Source organism: Heterodontus francisci, chromosome 24 (assembly GCF_036365525.1).
Source record: "Heterodontus francisci isolate sHetFra1 chromosome 24, sHetFra1.hap1, whole genome shotgun sequence".
In the NCBI taxonomy this organism is placed as follows: Eukaryota; Metazoa; Chordata; class Chondrichthyes; order Heterodontiformes; family Heterodontidae; genus Heterodontus; species Heterodontus francisci.
This window is the reverse complement of record NC_090394.1, coordinates 52,101,093-52,117,297: the sequence shown is the minus strand read 5'-3', so window position 1 is coordinate 52,117,297 and position 16,205 is coordinate 52,101,093. Positions and strand designations below refer to the sequence as shown.

The 16,205-nt window shown below is 41.9% G+C and overlaps 1 protein-coding gene across 5 annotated transcripts in view; it reads left to right on the top strand.

The window, feature by feature from the left end:
* LOC137383395 (uncharacterized) overlaps positions 1 to 16,205 on the top strand; it is a 90,928-nt gene that overhangs the window by 63,976 nt on the left and 10,747 nt on the right. For all 5 annotated transcript variants that reach the window (XM_068056188.1, XM_068056187.1, XM_068056191.1 and 2 more), the window contains 3 exons: positions 1,892 to 2,086; positions 10,050 to 11,230; positions 12,492 to 12,658. In XM_068056188.1, the coding sequence (XP_067912289.1) occupies positions 1,892 to 2,086; positions 10,050 to 11,230; positions 12,492 to 12,658 (1,543 nt within the window). The remainder of the gene's footprint in view (positions 1 to 1,891; positions 2,087 to 10,049; positions 11,231 to 12,491; positions 12,659 to 16,205) is intronic.

Below are 16,205 nucleotides of genomic sequence, written 5' to 3'. Positions count from 1 at the left end.
AAAGACAGAAATGTTTTCAGACTACATTTTATAGACCTGACAGCCCGATTTAGGCTTTGCACAATAATGCATCGGAAGGACAAAAGGATGATTATAGACAAAATCATGGAGAAATGGATAGGGGCCGGACTTGGGTACCAGCTAAATTTCAGACTGATGATGGAGGGGAGTTTGCCTATGACGGGTTCGGAGACATGTGTGAAAACATGATGGTCATGAATATTGCAGCTGAAAGTCCTTTCAGCAATGGACTCTGAAAGGAATCATGTGGTGATCAATGAAATGCTGCATTAACATTTTAGCTGATCAGTCAGACTGCAAGTTGACAACCGCCCTGGCCTCTCAACTCATCACGCTCTCCTCTGTGTTCACTGCCCTCCTATCCTCCCTTAATCTCTCCCTCCATAAAACCACCCCTACCCATATTCATGGCCACCCCCTTGATCTTGCCTTCTCAAATGGCCTTGCTATTCTCATTGTGTCAGTCACAGCCAGGAGAGACATCCTTCCTGCATCTACCCTATCAAGCCCTGTAAGAATTTGTATGCCTCAATGAGATTTATGCAGCTACCAATCTGCTCAAACACATCCTCACCTCCACTAGTCCCTATTTAAAACCATTACCCTATCTCGCCCTGGTCATGCCCCTGGTACATCTCTGCTCCCTTAAGTTCAAGGGACATGGCAGATAACTGGTTGAGCTATTTATCACCAGATCTGGCTGGATCAAATAAATAAGGTCCTGCTCCTGTCTGTGAAACCTGCTCACTATTTGAGGAGCACCTAGAATGCAAAGCTATGCTCCAGCTTCTTTTCTCTACTGCAATCCATCTTTTTAAACCATCTCCTTCACCCTCACCTCTAACAACGTGGAGCCCATGGACTACTTTGTCATTAAGATCGAGACCATCCGTTCAGCTGCCTCTGCTGCTTCCTTCTCTTGCTGTAGCTTACCGGGCCAAACTTCCTATAAGGTTCTCCCCATCTTAGCCCTGAACTTGCATCTTTCTCTAGTTTCTCTCCCTTTCCTATCTCACCTCATGCAGTCTCCGAGCTCATCTTGTCCATGAGGCCCATCATGTTCAGGAGACCTAACTCTAGCTCCCTTGATCCTATTCCCACTAAACTGCTCATCACCCAGCTTCCCTTCCTGGCTCCCATGTAGGCAGTTATTGTTCACGGTTCTCTCTTCCCAGGTGTGGTCGCTCTCTCCTTCAAATCTGCAATCATCACCCCACTCCTCAAAAAAAAAACCTTGACCCCTCTGCCGTCACAAACTACTGCGCCATCTCCAACCTCCCTTTCCTCCCAAATCCATACCCATCCTTCCTGGAACTCATGTTTGAATTCCTCCAATGAGGTTTCTGTCACTGCCAAAGTACCAAAACGGCTCTAATCAAAGTCACAAATGACATCCTATGTGACTGTGACAGATGAAAATTATCTCTCCTGTCATTCTTGATCTATCAACAGCCTTTAACATGGTTGACTACGCAATCATCCTCCAACGTCTCGACCATTGTCCCACTGAATGGATCTGCACTCACCTGCTTCCTTAGAGTGGGTGAACAGTGAAATTCACTGAAGTTGGGCCATACAAATCAGATTAGGAAAGCAGTCCTCCTCTGTACTTGGGGAATTGTAAGAGTCTGAAATGTATTTATCTGGGCCTGAAAACCTGGAGACACGCTTGTTAAGCTAATGGACATAGTGGACTAGGGTCCTGTCAGGTAATATCTGAAACACAGGAGGCAGAAGAGTACATTCATGTTTATTGTGCTGTCCCGGAACAATATACACTTGTTGCTCCATCCATCCAGCATGTAATGCTGGTCATGATGTGGCAGGAATGTATTTTCTATCTAAGATGTTGAATTGTTCTGTTTTGCAGGTTATGGTTGGTACTTAGAAGATATTATTATAAAGAATTGCTCAAATTCAGCAACATATATATTTCACTGTAACATGTGGCTTTCATCGCAAGCTTATGATGAATGCACTTTCCAGAAATTTTTGCCTTATTTTGGGCAAGATCTTGATGATGGAGAAAATGTCCAGACAGGTGGTGAATCATTAGGACCGGAAGGTAATGGTTTTATAAATTACATTCTGGGGTCATCTTCTGTCATTACATGGCCTTATCAAAATATTTTGGTTAGGATTCTCCTCCTATTAGGAGATTTGCAGTGGGGTGGCCTTAATACTCATTGATGTGGGACCGCTAGTGGTTTGGCTTAACATCCCAGAAACCTCATTAATTAAGCAAGGTGGTTTGGAGGCCTGAAAATCACCCTTTATTGGCATATCACTGCTGCAAGGGAGGGAACTAACATTCTCATGCAGTCTTTAAAAGGCTGACGGCAGTTAAATAGCAACATCATTTCTCAGCAAAGTAGCAGAAGGAGCAGCAGACTCAGTGGTGTCAGCATCTGGAATATGTGACAAATTAGATTCCTGACACCAGATTCTGGTTTACAATATTTTCCATTTATTGTATGAGATCGACCAGATATACACAATGTCTTTAAACTGTAGACATACAGAAAAATAAACAATACTATTGCACGTTTGCTTTCCCCGGTGAGAGAAGTAACATTCGATGTTATTGTTCCTTTCCAGTTCAGTTCTGATCTTGTCTACAAATCATTACAGAAAAAATTCAAGATATTATGGTGTACTTCTCACGAAACATTGTCAGTGCTGATTGATTCATTATAGCATGATGAGTTATTGTGAACTGAACACCTAGAAAGGGTATATTTAGTATCAAAACAATAGACATCGACTGTTTTTCATCCTGTTCTCCAATGTTTCATTTCATTTCTTATCTTAAAACCAAACTGGTTAACTCTTTCAAGAGACATGAATCTTATATCCTACACGTTCAGCAGACAATTAAACCCAAAGGGCTGGATTTTATTGAGCCCTTGACATCGGCATCCATGGCGGTGGGGCATGAAGATTGTCCCGAATGAGGCCTGTCATGGACCTTGACCTTGGCAGGGCCTGGCCCAATATTGCTGGTGGCGGCAAGGCTTTGTGACGGCCCCCTGCTGCTCGGCAATGGGACTGCTATTTAAATATTTAAATAAATTAACTTAGCTAAATAAATGAGTCTCCCTCCTGGTGTCCCATCGTGATCTTTACCCTGGCAGTCGGCACTGCCACGCCTTCAGATCCCCATCTGGGGAAACAAGGCGCAACACTGGTGAGGAGGGGGGAGGAAGTATGTTTCTCAGTGCAGGAGGTGGGGGGGGGTGTGTCAAATGAATGTCATGGGTGCAGGAGATGGTGGGAAGGGTTATATTTTAAAGTTGGTGCAGTTTGGTGGGATAGGTCAGATTGTAAAGGTTTTGGGGGGGAGGGGGAAAATTAATTTAATTGAGATTGGGGGATAGGAGAGGGGCAAAAGAAATGTAGTTATTTATTTTAATTCAATGTCATTTTAAATATTGAAATGTCCCAGTAGGGCTTTTTTTTTCTATTCGTTTCATGGGATGTGGGTATTGCAGGCCAGGCCAGTATTTATTGCCCATTCCTAATTGCCCATGAGAAGGTGCTGGTGAGCTATCTTCTTGAACCGCTGCAGTCCATATGTGGTAGGTACACCACAGGGCTGTTAGGAAGGGAGTTCCAGGATTTTGACCCAGCGACAGTGAAGGAATGGCGATATAGTTCCAAGTCAGGATGGTATGTGGCTTGGCGGGGAACTTGCAGTGGTGGTATTCCCATGCATCTGCTGCCCTTGTCCTTTTAGGTGGTACAGGTCGCGGGTTTGGAAGGTGCTGCCTGAGTAGTCCTGGTGCGTTGCTGCAGTGCATCTTGTAGATGGTACACACTGCTGCCATTGTGCGTCAGTGGTGGAGGGAGTGAATGTTTTTGGATGGGGTGCCAATCAAGTGGGCTGCTTTGTCCTGGATGGTGTCGAGCTCCTTGAGTGTTGTTGGAGCTGCACCCATCCAGGCAAGTGGAGAGTATTCCATCACATGCCTGACTTGTGCCTTGTAGATGGTGGACAGGCTTTGGGGAGTCAGGAGGGGAGTTACTGGCTGCAGGATTCCGAGCCTCTGACCTGCTCTTGTAGCCACAGTATTTATATGGCTACTCCAGTTCAGTTTCTGGTCAATGGTAACCCCCAGGATGTTGATAGTGAGGGATTTAGTGACCGTAATGCCGTTGAATGTCAAGGGGAGATGTTTAGATTCTCTTTTGTTGAAGATGGTCATTGCCTGGCACTTGTGTGGCACGAATGTTACTTGCCGCTTATCAGCTCAAGTCTGGATATTGTCCAGGTCTTGCTGTATTTCTACACGGACTGCTTCAGTATCTGAGGGGTTGCGAATGGTGCTGAACATTGTGCAATCATCAGCGAACATCCCCATTTCTAATCTTATGATTGAAGGAAGGTCATTGATGAAGCAGCTGAAGATGGTTGGGCCTAGGATGGCAAAAAAGATGGTATTAAGAGAGAGAGACAAAAGAGACAAAGTAAAAAAAAAAGTTTTATTTTTTTTAAAATCTCCAAACATTAAAATCTGAAGGAGTCTCCACACTTCTAAAACTAAATTTTCTGTGCCAGAGAGGTTATTTGGAAATCATTAAAACTTGCAACATTGTTAAAAATTCACTTACACTTGTATGGACAGGCCCTAACTTTCTCTGTCTAGTTTAATGGGTGTCCAATGGCCAAGTACTGCAACTTTACATCCTTTATGTGTTTTAATGTCAAATTTCTCAGCAAGGCAGGGATTTAGTGAAGCTTGTGGAGCAAGGCAACGCAGGCAGCAATTTCCTGATTTCTGCATATAACTGAACATGTGCGGATGCCGGACCTTGCTCTCCAATTTATTCTTTAATAACGGTGAGTGCCAATAACCTCACCATTATTCCTACTGCAAACTTCAGGCTATTGTGTTTCACTATCACCCAGCTTAATTCTTTTTAAATTAATTTATTACCTATTTTATATTTATGAGCCCAGAAATGACTTGGCAATATTAGTGGATGAATGCTTAACAAATACACATGATTTTACTTTGCTATTTTAATACTCATTCATCTACGAATTTAAATGGGTTAATGCCTACCAATAAAACAGCAGACAAACAAATGTCATACAAGTGTATTAAGTGTTCATTCTCAAAAATCACCACATTATTGCTGGACCATAGTGTTACAATTGTTACTTTATATACATAAAAGAAAACATTTCATGCATACTTACAAAAACTAAAATGACAGATGCTTATGTTGTTTTATGTAATATATGCAAAAATTTATATTTTAAAGAAACTATAAATTGTTTTTCAATTTGTAATCTGTCTGTTCGATTTTGATTAATTCTCACTTCACTTTCTTTATCTGATAATCTGACACACGTCACACACGCTCAAATTTTACACTTGAGTGTGGGGTTATTGTAAACAGCCAACTAAAAATATAGTGCATTGACCTTTGTAACATAACAGTTGTATATCCAGGCAGCAGATGAGCTGAGAATTTACAGAATGGGATCCTGTGACTCTTTAGCTACTTCTTGTACAGTTTCATCTGCATCCTATTAATCTTAGACTTCTAATTTTGCCCAAAGTTTTTCATCCTTGTTAAAATAAAGAAAAAATGTGTTTGATATTAGACCACAATTATGTATGAAGGGCAAAAGTGGGGTTGAGTTGGTCCAGGATAACTTGTATTGGCAGCTCATAGGGCAGGATGAGCTGTACCTTACTGAATTTTGAGATGGGAGTATTTGAATAAGTTACTAGCATGTGATAAACTAGCCCAGAGAGCTTGTCCAGTAGCAGATTTGGCTGAAGAGCAGAAAATTAAACAAGGCAGCAGCACTTAAAGGACTTGTCATTGAAGGATAGATTGTGATTATGGCAGAAAAGTTAATTCATTGTTCACAATGGCACAACATGACATGTGAGTATTATTACTCCCTTTGATATTGATGAGTTGGAGGTACACCAAAGGAGGGCAGCTCTTTTTGGAGCTGAATGCCACCCTCCAGTAAAGTATAGGTACAAGGAACATAGAGAAAGAGGTTGCAACCAAGTCAACACAGTTACCCAGATCCTTTGTACCCAGCTACAAGTGAGGAAGAAGTTTACTGGTATTAAGCAGAAGGTGAAAGTAAGTGTGCTCTTGCATATTTTTCTTTTGGGACCCATTAAGTGTGGTACAAACCTGAGTATAAATTACCATTTAAACAACATAACTTTTCTTAGTACACACTTTTCTTGCAGGTAGAGGCAGCAATTAAGCAACAGCAAACAGGATGGTCAGCTTTCCAGTTTGAAGTAGACCTCTGGTGTTTGAGAATTCTCCAGTGAATTCAATAGCCATCAATGCAGTGGTCTCCGAAGAACTACCCCTCAGTGTTTACTTCTTTGTTAAAAATGTAGGCAACACAGACTGCCACATAATGAAGGCATCATGACTGTTTCTTCTGTAGTGCATCTAGGCATGAAAAAAGTTTCTGTGGTCAGAGGAGCCAGAAGATTAATTGAATGTAAACTCTCTCTCTTCATGTAGGCTATGGGGTTAATGAGCCTTGATAACCACATTGGTGCCAACTTTCATGTCTTGAGTTGGAAAGAACCTTGCTATCTTGCGAAAGCTCTAAATCCTTTCCAGTCGATGCCTTCTTTCTACAGTGAAAGTGATGAAGGTGCTTCTTTCACTATAGCATTTGCACTTACATGATGCATTTGTACTTGCTTGTAAAGACCCAATAACATGACCTAAACTTCTACAGAAAGAGTTATTACTGTTCCAGATGCTTTGTACAAATCATTGTTTGGCAGATTCGCAAAGTCTTGACAGCCTTGACTTGTGCAGGCAGAACAGACAGATTTCTTCTCACGAATCCAAGTACTTGAGGGGACATCTGTAAATGGAGTTCCTGGGTTACTTACTGACTAGTGCAGACAAAACATTTCAAGTGAATTTCCTATTTTCAGTGTATTTACTGTGCAGGAACGGTACAGCAAGTTGTCCTGCAAGGAAATTTATGAGAAAGCTATGCTTTTTCCGGGTTCCAATGAGGGCCAGGAATACGATTTACAAAAGGCTCATGGGTTTGAGGTCTTGTCTTGTGGCAGGGAAATACTGCTGGCTGCATCTTGAGAATTTGCTCTTGGGCGGCCTGATCTTGCCTCCTATGATCCACTGGTCCACTACTCCACTAGTATTCTGAGGGGGAAGGCCAAGGGCTTAGAATGAAACACTGTCCTGAGAAATGGCAGCATCAAGTAGGTGGACTCCAGCCATCATTGTTCCAAAGGTCTACTGGCAGCTGTCAGATTCTGAAAGTCTGAGACAATCACCACAGTTTGGAAGCCAAAACTATTGCTATGCTACATCCTGTCTCTGGAGCTACAGTCTGTGTTTCCACCAAATGGTCTCTGGCTGCTTCTTAGCAAGGGATCTGCTGCAGTGAAGCTCCCACTTACTCCATTGGCACCTGCAAGAAAGATAAAGCTTCAATGATGTAGCAAAGCAGAGTTGTCGACTGAAGAGTTACACTTGTCAGTTGTTGCACATCCTTGGAGCTTGACCACAGAGCCTGCCTGTAGCAGTGATGTTCCTCAAATATCATTCCTTTCAGGCAAGCACCCATGAGTTCTGGATCCTATGACATTGAAGCTATTGGAATGGGACACACCCTCATCCACTCCTCTCGTTCCCCCGTGCTTTGTCAATCACCCAGTGTCTCATCCTCATTGCCACTATCTAATTCTTCTTGGTCTCTGAGCTGGTGCCTAGAGAGAGGATGCAAGTACCATTGATGGAAAGTTGTAAGGGATTGAGACAGAGTAAGAGGGCTCAGATGAAGCAGATGCAACTGGTGGCTGGGCTGGTCCTCATCCTCCTCTTCAACACCATCATTGCTCTATGCAGTAAGGAAGGAAAAACTCTCCAATTCCTTTTCATCATCATCTTCCTCTGCTGATGTGATGGATCTTCCAAAAAGGGGGGCAGAAGCTAAGAACGGGTTATCATTACCCCCTTTTTCACTGCAGTGTATTAAAAGATATAGAGGAAATTGCAGATGTGCTCGTCATAACTTTCCCATTTTCTCTATAGACTTAGGAATTGTGACTTTGCATGGGAAAATTGTCACTATTATTTAAGAAGGGAGGGAGAAACTAATTACTACAGACACGATCGTTTAACATCAGATGTAGGGAAGTTAATGTAACCTATCATCAGGGACAAAGTGACTGAGCACTTGGACAAGTATGAGATGATCAACGAGAGTCAGCATGGATTTGTGAAGGGGAGGTCATGTCTGACTCATGTTGCTGAATGTCTTGAGGAAGTCACTATCAAAGTGGACAGGGAAATGTCTGTGGATATTGTTTATATGGAGTTCCAGAAGGCATTTAATAATATTCTGCATAAGAAATTATTCCCAAATATAAAAGAACATGCAATTGGAGGTAACCTTGTGACACGGTTTGGTAATTGGATGGGACGTAGGCAACAGAGATCAGGGATAAAGGGAACATTTTCTGATTGACAGTGGTGATAAGTGGTGTTCTGCAGAGATCTGTACTGGGCCGTCAGCTTTTTACCATATATATTAATAACTTGGTTGAAGGAGTAGCTGGGTTCATTTTGACTATTGAGCGAGCAAACAGCAGAGAGTTGGCCATCCATTTTTGTAGCAAAGGGTCCCTGGTGATTTTGTGGCCCTGGCCTCATTTAAATTTGGTGGACAAGCTGTGAGCTGCAAAATAGCCGTCTCAATGCAGCTCACGGATTGAGGCCTCAAGATCAGGTCCTTATAGCCGCCAGCAATGTCAGTTGAAAGAGGGTTGCAATTGCTGCAAGGAGATCATAGGGCATAGCAACTCAAGCTTATTTTTGTGAGGCCCAAAGATAAATTCCTTGATTTTTGACTTCTATGGGAGAACAAGTAGGTGAAATTAAACATATATCTATATTGAGACAACATCAGCTTTCTGGGTCCCTTCTTATAGCCCATTCCATAAAACTCCCAGGTCAGGCAGTATCCACCATGAGACTCTCCTTTCTCCACAGATGCTCTTTGAGCTGCTTAGTGTTTTCAGCACTTTCTGTTATTATTTCAATTCTACCCCAGTACCAACATGAAAATAGCAAGTATAAATCCTTCCAAATCCTGCATAAATACCTCCAGAGCTTTACTTCACAAAAGGTAGTTGGGTAACTCCTTCAACACTTTCTCTCTTCACAAAAGTATAGTTGCCTCCATGATTTTGCTTAAGTGCTCTTAGAAAGCACCATGTCAACAAAAATGTGACATAATTGAATTATTTATTTTACTGTAATTCAAAATAGAAGGTTGAATTAAATAGTTCCTAATTATCTCCGTTATGTAGAATAAAATTTATTATTCTGTTGTGGAGCTCTCAGAAATAATCATTTGCTCTCTTGATGCTTAGTTAATAGATCAGTGGATTTGAACTGAGCATGCAAAATGCTTTATGTTCCACAGTTCCACATCATCATTTTAAAATTATTTAATATTGTACTTTGTATTACTAAAATAGTACATTTTATATATTAGATATTGTATTTTTCCTGTATGTTCCTGTAGAGTACTTTAAGTTACAAAGTGCAATGGTGACCTCTATTGGCAGAAGAGATGAGATGTCTCTTTCACCTAAAGTCACCTTTTTAAGTTGTAAGAGTTCAGTTTTGAATTTTTTAGACATTTAACTGACTATTATTACTGGTGATTTTCTTGGATACAGTTGGTAATACAGTATATTTTCTTCGCTTTCACTTTATGTCTAATTGCACCAGTCAGAAAATAAAATTGTTGAGCTGTGATTGTCACTGGCCATCTTAGTAAATGCTCGCTAATTTATAATCATTTAAATAACAATATGTTAGACCATAATTATTTATAGAGTGTAATTAAAACACTTTATTCTGATGGTACAAGATAAAATGTTACTTCTGAAATGAATATCCTGTTTTTTAGATTTTAAACTGCATTTATAAAATTATAATTACGTTATTCTATTAATGTTTTGTATGATTTATTAAAATAGGTCAAACTGAAAAAAGTAAGCAAAGTACTAAGAAAAATGCAAGCAAAGTTGTCAGTAAAGCTACTTCAGCATCTACAAAGAGATGGCCTCAAACAGTTACTAATAAAAAGTCAATGTCCTGCTGCAGCACCACATCTACAGAGAGACAGGATAATTCACATCCAGTACTTTCTTGTCTAAGACAGTCATTCAGTTCGCAGACCACATCAAGAACAAGATCTACATCTACAATAAGCACTGACTCAAGATGTGAAGCCTTAAATGTGTCGATGCCAAAGTTATTTTCTAGAGGTCAGATTGAGTTTTGTTTGTCAGAATGTCAGAATTTTTTAGCAGAGAGTCCAGAAAGATGGCCAGCATCCGGTGCCCAATTGAAAAATCAAAAAGTTTCCAAAGAAGTGAATAGTATAGATAATAGAAACAATATCAATGAAGAGAGCATGTTTCAGAATTTTGCCTGTCTCAATTCAGATGAGAGGAAAGTAAGTGTCCAATCTGAAGACCTTACCTGCACTGAGAATACCCCATCCAATAATATTAAAGAATCCTTAAGTGTGGACAGTCATTACTGTGAGAAAATTGAACAGCAAATTCCAGTTAGCTGCATGGAAGATGTAGAAAAATCCAATCTGTTTGGTAGCCAGTCAGAAAAAGAATGGAGTGAAGTAGAAGATAATCCAAAGTACACAGCTGGGGTGCCTCATTTCGTTTCAGGTTGTTTGAAAGTGACTGAGTCTAAATCACAGATATCAGCAACAAAGCATCCTCATGAAAACATTGCTGCTGCTGAAGATGACAATAACTTGGCAAATATGAAGAAGAAATCCATCAGCTCCATTCATGATATTAGAAATACTGAATTTCCACAAAAAGCAATGACAAGCCCGCTGCAGGAAGGAAATGTGACAACAGAGAGAACCATGAGCCTAGTACCATCAGATATGATCTACCTTGAAAGCTTGCAAAATATAGCAAATTCTGAAAGTAACTTTGGATGGGGTGTAGAAGAACCATTTCATACTGAACCTGGGGAATATATTGAAGAAGATCAAGTTAAAGAAGCAGTAATATTTGAAGTATCAGAAACTGAAGGCTCACTAAAAATAGATATTGCAGCTACTGAACTGTCTGACTCAGACAGCCAAGGCGGTACTTGTGATACAAGGAGAACTAAATTAATGGTAGGATAGTACTGTAACTTTTTCCACAGAACATTAAGCATTTGATTGCTAATTAGCTGCAATCACGTACGGGGTCAAGTTTTGACTAGTTATATTAGCGCATTCCAGGTGGAATTGGTCAAATCAGTGTACAAGAATTTAAAACCGTGTCATTAAATCAATTTGCACACTACTCAGTGAAATCATTCACTACTTTTAAAACTTATGTATTAATAAATGAAAATTAATTTCCATGAATAAGATAAATGCTCAAGGGAGGGCACGTTGCAATAAAAAAGTTTGCAGAAAATGTCCACCTTTTGAACTTCAGCTCCACTCTGAAGGAATTTTCTCTTTCGATGGCTTTTATAGGGCCACTTCTGAGATACCTGAGGTATAATTGCCTCTGTTCCCAGTCCCTAATCGTTTCGCTCATTTACCCTGCTCCATTGCACTGATTCATGGGAATTTTTATGTTTAGGATTATGCAAATAAAAGTGGGCAGAAAGTTGAAGCTTCAAATTGGAAAAACTGTAATTTCAACTGCATTTTGTGTACAATTTCTTGATTGTGCCAAAAGCAATAACTTAACCCTGTACTATGGTTAAATAATAGTAAAAGCAGTTGTGAAAAAGCTGTTGAAGTTTTTATTGTCTAATAACTTTAGTGTTGTGTTCTTGTGCAACAAAATGCATAATGTCAGAAATTAAAAACATAGTTATAAATATGTTTGAATTACGCAGCATCTATTAATAGTTTAGATGGTGAACCTAAGCACAACCAAACTAGGTAAGGTCAATAGATTTCCCTGGTGAACCAGAGGGGTTTTTACAACAATTGATAATGGCTTCATAATCACCATTAGACTAACTTTTAATTCTAGATTTATTAATTGAATTCAAATTTCACCAGGATGGGATTTGAACCCATGTCCCCAGAGAATTAGCCTAGGCTGTAGATTACTAGTGCAATGACCTTACCACTATACCATTGCCTCCCCAATATGATATTACGCTTATCTCTGCTATCTATATTAGCCTTTGTTTGCATTGGATGAAAAAACAGGGGTCATTTTACAAGTCTGTGTTGCCATTCATCCTAATAGTTGGGAAGTCATTCCAATACACGTTTGCTAGCCAGAAGCCTCCCCACCAGCAGCGTGGACATAAAATTGCTCCTAACACCTATTCAAACTAGTCAAATGAAAGAAAATACTTCAATGTTACCTAAGTCATTAAGGAAAAGAATTTATTCACATTCTTTGTCCAATGTGCTTTCACAGGATGAAAAGAGTTCATGTTCTTCCGAGGAAAATGAAACAGATATAAATTGTATGAACACAGATGGTGCAAACCTCTGTGATGTTTTCAAAAAAGCCACAAAAACCATTGAGAATGGAGAACATTATAAATTGGAGAATCTCTGTCAGCATCATAGTGGCCTTCCTGGGTAAGTGCAAAACTGAAGTGTTACCAGAATATGTTGTTGGGAAGCTACAATAACTTTTTAAATACCTTTACAAAGCTCAAAAATCATTGAATTTAAGTCACAGGAGGAAGTGAGGGTGGGAGGGCACATCCCTACACATGTCTGGTACTCGGGACACATATAGACTGCCTGCCGTGGTAAAAAAGCTGGGAAGTTGGTGCAAGCTGTTGATTTTGGAGGCTGACAACTGGTTCTGCCCAGAAAGAAGGTAAAAGTGCCCCGAGCACCCTGCAACATGTAAAACAGAATTGCATTTTTTTTCTTCAGTGCTCCAGGCCATGATCACACACTGGACTCCAGGTGGGCTCCACTTCCACTGTTGGTTGGCCAGTACAACAAATTTCTCAAGCTTACTTCTGCAACCCTAAAGTTAACTGTATGTAAATTTTCCACTTTTGTTTTTTTAATATATGAAAACATCAGTGGAATACTAATTGTTTATTTTGTTTCCAGGAACCTATTAAGCAACATTATTGATCACAACAGCAAAGCAAATAAATCCATTTTGTCTTAGTAATTTCTAGAGCTAGAAAGACATTGGGCTGAATTTTACGCTGCCCCAGCAGATCGGATGGTGGCATTGGGCGGGGGGTGGGAAACGGCCTGTCTGCCCGAGGCCAATCAAGGCCCTTAAGTGGCCACTTAACAGCCACTTAAGGGCCCTCGCCCACCTCAACGGGTATTTTACCCGTGGCAAGTGGGTGTGCTGGGGACGTGAAAGGCCACCCAGCAATAGCTGCCAGCCTTTCCGTGCCCTGGGGGGTGCATGGCAGTCAGTCACAGGGTGCCCGATTGAGGGTCGGCCCCTCCTCCCAACACACCTCCGGGACCCAAGACACCCCTCTCCCCCCAAATGACCACTCCAGCCTCACCAAGGAAGGACCGATCCCCCTGGTGAGGCATGCCACTACTTACCTTCCCTCCTGGATCCTTGGCTTTGGTTGGGCTGCAGTCCCAGCAGTGGCCACCACCCCTGGTGGCGCTGCTGGGACTAAGAGCTGCCAGCCCGCTGATTGGCCCGCAGCGCACTGAGATGGGACCTCCTCCCTTCAAGTGGATGGAAGTCCCGCCTCGGGACAGTTAAAGCCCAGGGACCCGTCAAATGCGGGACGGATCCCCGGACTAGGCAGAAGCGGGTTCGCCACCGACTTTCACGTCCGTGGCAAATTCCCATCCGCCTAAGGTAAAATCCAGTCCACAAACTGGAAATTATATTTATTGTGTTCACTTAAAACACAAACATTTCATCCATATGTTTTAAATGTTATCGAGCACAAGACAAGGTAAAATTAGAGTACGAGAGAAAGCTAGCTAGAAATATAAGAGTTTCTATAGATATTTAAAAAAGAAAAGTTAACAAAGTGAGTGTTGATCCTATAGAAAGTGAGTCTGGGGAATTAATAATGGATAATAAGGAGATGGCAGATGAATTGAACAGATATTTTGCATTGGTCTTCACTATTGAGAATACAAGTAACATCCCAGTATTAGCTGTAAGTCAGGAAGGAAGGGAGGAACTTTTCACTGCAGCAGCCTTTTCGGGAGCAGAGAGTGCGAGCGAGTGAGCAGCTGGGAAGGTCAGTTTAAAGTAAACTTAATTTCCTTTTGTTTTCGGCGGAGACCAGGGGGCTGCTGGGTAAGTAAAACCCTATATATTTGGGCCGTTTAAAATAACTTGCCTTCCACTGCAGCAGCTTTTTCGGGAGCAGAGAGTGCGAGCAAGTGAGCAGCTGGGCAGGTCAGTTTAAAGTAAACTTAATTTCCTTTTGTTTTCGGCGGAGACCAGGGGGCTGCTGGGTAAGTAAAACCCTATATGTTTGGGCCATTTAAAATAACTTGCCTTTCACTGCAGCAGCTTTTTCAGGAGCAGAGAGTGCGAGCGAGTGAGCAGCTGGGAAGGTCAGTTTAAAGTAAACTTAATTTCCTTTTGTTTTCGGCGGAGACCAGGGGGCTGCTGGGTAAGTAAAACCCTATATATTTGGGCCGTTTCTGAACCCGAGACACTACATCTGTAGTGTCTCCCACCCGTCCTCCTCCTCTAACCAAAAAAAAAAGGACTCGGTGGTGTGTAGATAAGGTAAGGCTTTTTCTATTTCTCTTTTTTTTTTATCGTGTGATTGGTAAAAAAACTTTTCGTTCCTTTTTCATTTAACTAAGTTTAAGCTTAAGATTAAAAATGGCAGGAGATCTCAGACCCGTGACATGCTCCTCTTGCTCAATGTGGGAGCTCAGGGACATGGCTGATGTCCCTGACTCCTTCACGTGCAGGAAGTGTGTCCAGCTGCAGCTCTTGTTAGACCGCATGATGGCTCTGGAGCTGCGGATAGACTCACTTTGGAGCATCCGCGATGCTGAGGAGGTCGTGGATAGCACGTTTAGCGAATTGGTCACACCGCAGATTAGGATTGCTGAGGGAGAAAGGGAATAGGTGACCAAAAGGCAGAGAAAGAGCAGGAAAGCAGCGCAGGTGTCCCCTGCGGTCATCTCCCTCCACAACAGGTATACCGTTTTGGATACTGTTGAGGGAGATGGCTCACCAGGGGAAGGCAGCAGTAGCCAGGTTCATGGCACCGTGGCTGGCTCAGAAAGGCGGGAAAAAGAGTGGAAGGGCTATAGTCATAGGGGATTCGATTGTAAGGGGAGTAGATAGGCGGTTCTGTGGTCGAAAACGAGACTCCCGAATGGTATGTTGCCTCCCAGGTGCACGGGTCAGGGATGTCTCAGATCAGCTGCAGAACATTCTGAAGGGGGAGGGTGAACAGCCAGTTGTCGTTGTGCACATAGGCACCAATGATATAGGTAAAAAACGGGATGAGGTCCTACAAGCAGAATTTAGGGAGTTAGGAGCCAAGTTAAAAAGTAGGACCTCAGAGGTAGTAATCTCAGGATTGCTACCAGTGCCACGTGATAGTCAGAGTAGAAATGAAAGAATAGTCAGGATGAATGCGTGGCTTGAGAGATGGTGCAGGAGGGAGGGGTTCAGATTTTTGGGACATTGGGACCGGTTCTGGGGGAGGTGGGACTATTACAAATTGGACGGTCTACACCTGGGCCGGACTGGAACCAATGTCCTTGGGGGTGCTTTTGCTAACGCTGTTGGGGAGGGTTTAAACTACTGTGGCAGGGGGATGGGAACCAAATGAGGTCAGTAGAGAGTAAGGATGTAGTAACTAAAGCCTGTAAGGAACTAGATAATGAAGTCAGCGTGACTAAGGGAAAGAGTAGGCAGAGAGCAGATGATGAAAGCAAAGGGACTGGTGGTCTGAGGTGTATTTGTTTTAATGCAAGAAGTGTAGTAGGTAAGGCAGATGAACTTAGGGCTTGGATTAGTACCTGGGAGTATGATGTTATTGCTATTACTGAGACTTGGTTAAGGGAGGGGCATGATTTGCAACTAAATATCCCAGGATACCGATGCTTCAGGCGGGATAGAGAGGGAGGTAAAAGGGGTGGAGGAGTTGCATTACTGGTCAAAGAGGATATCACAGCTGTGCTGAAGGAAGGCACT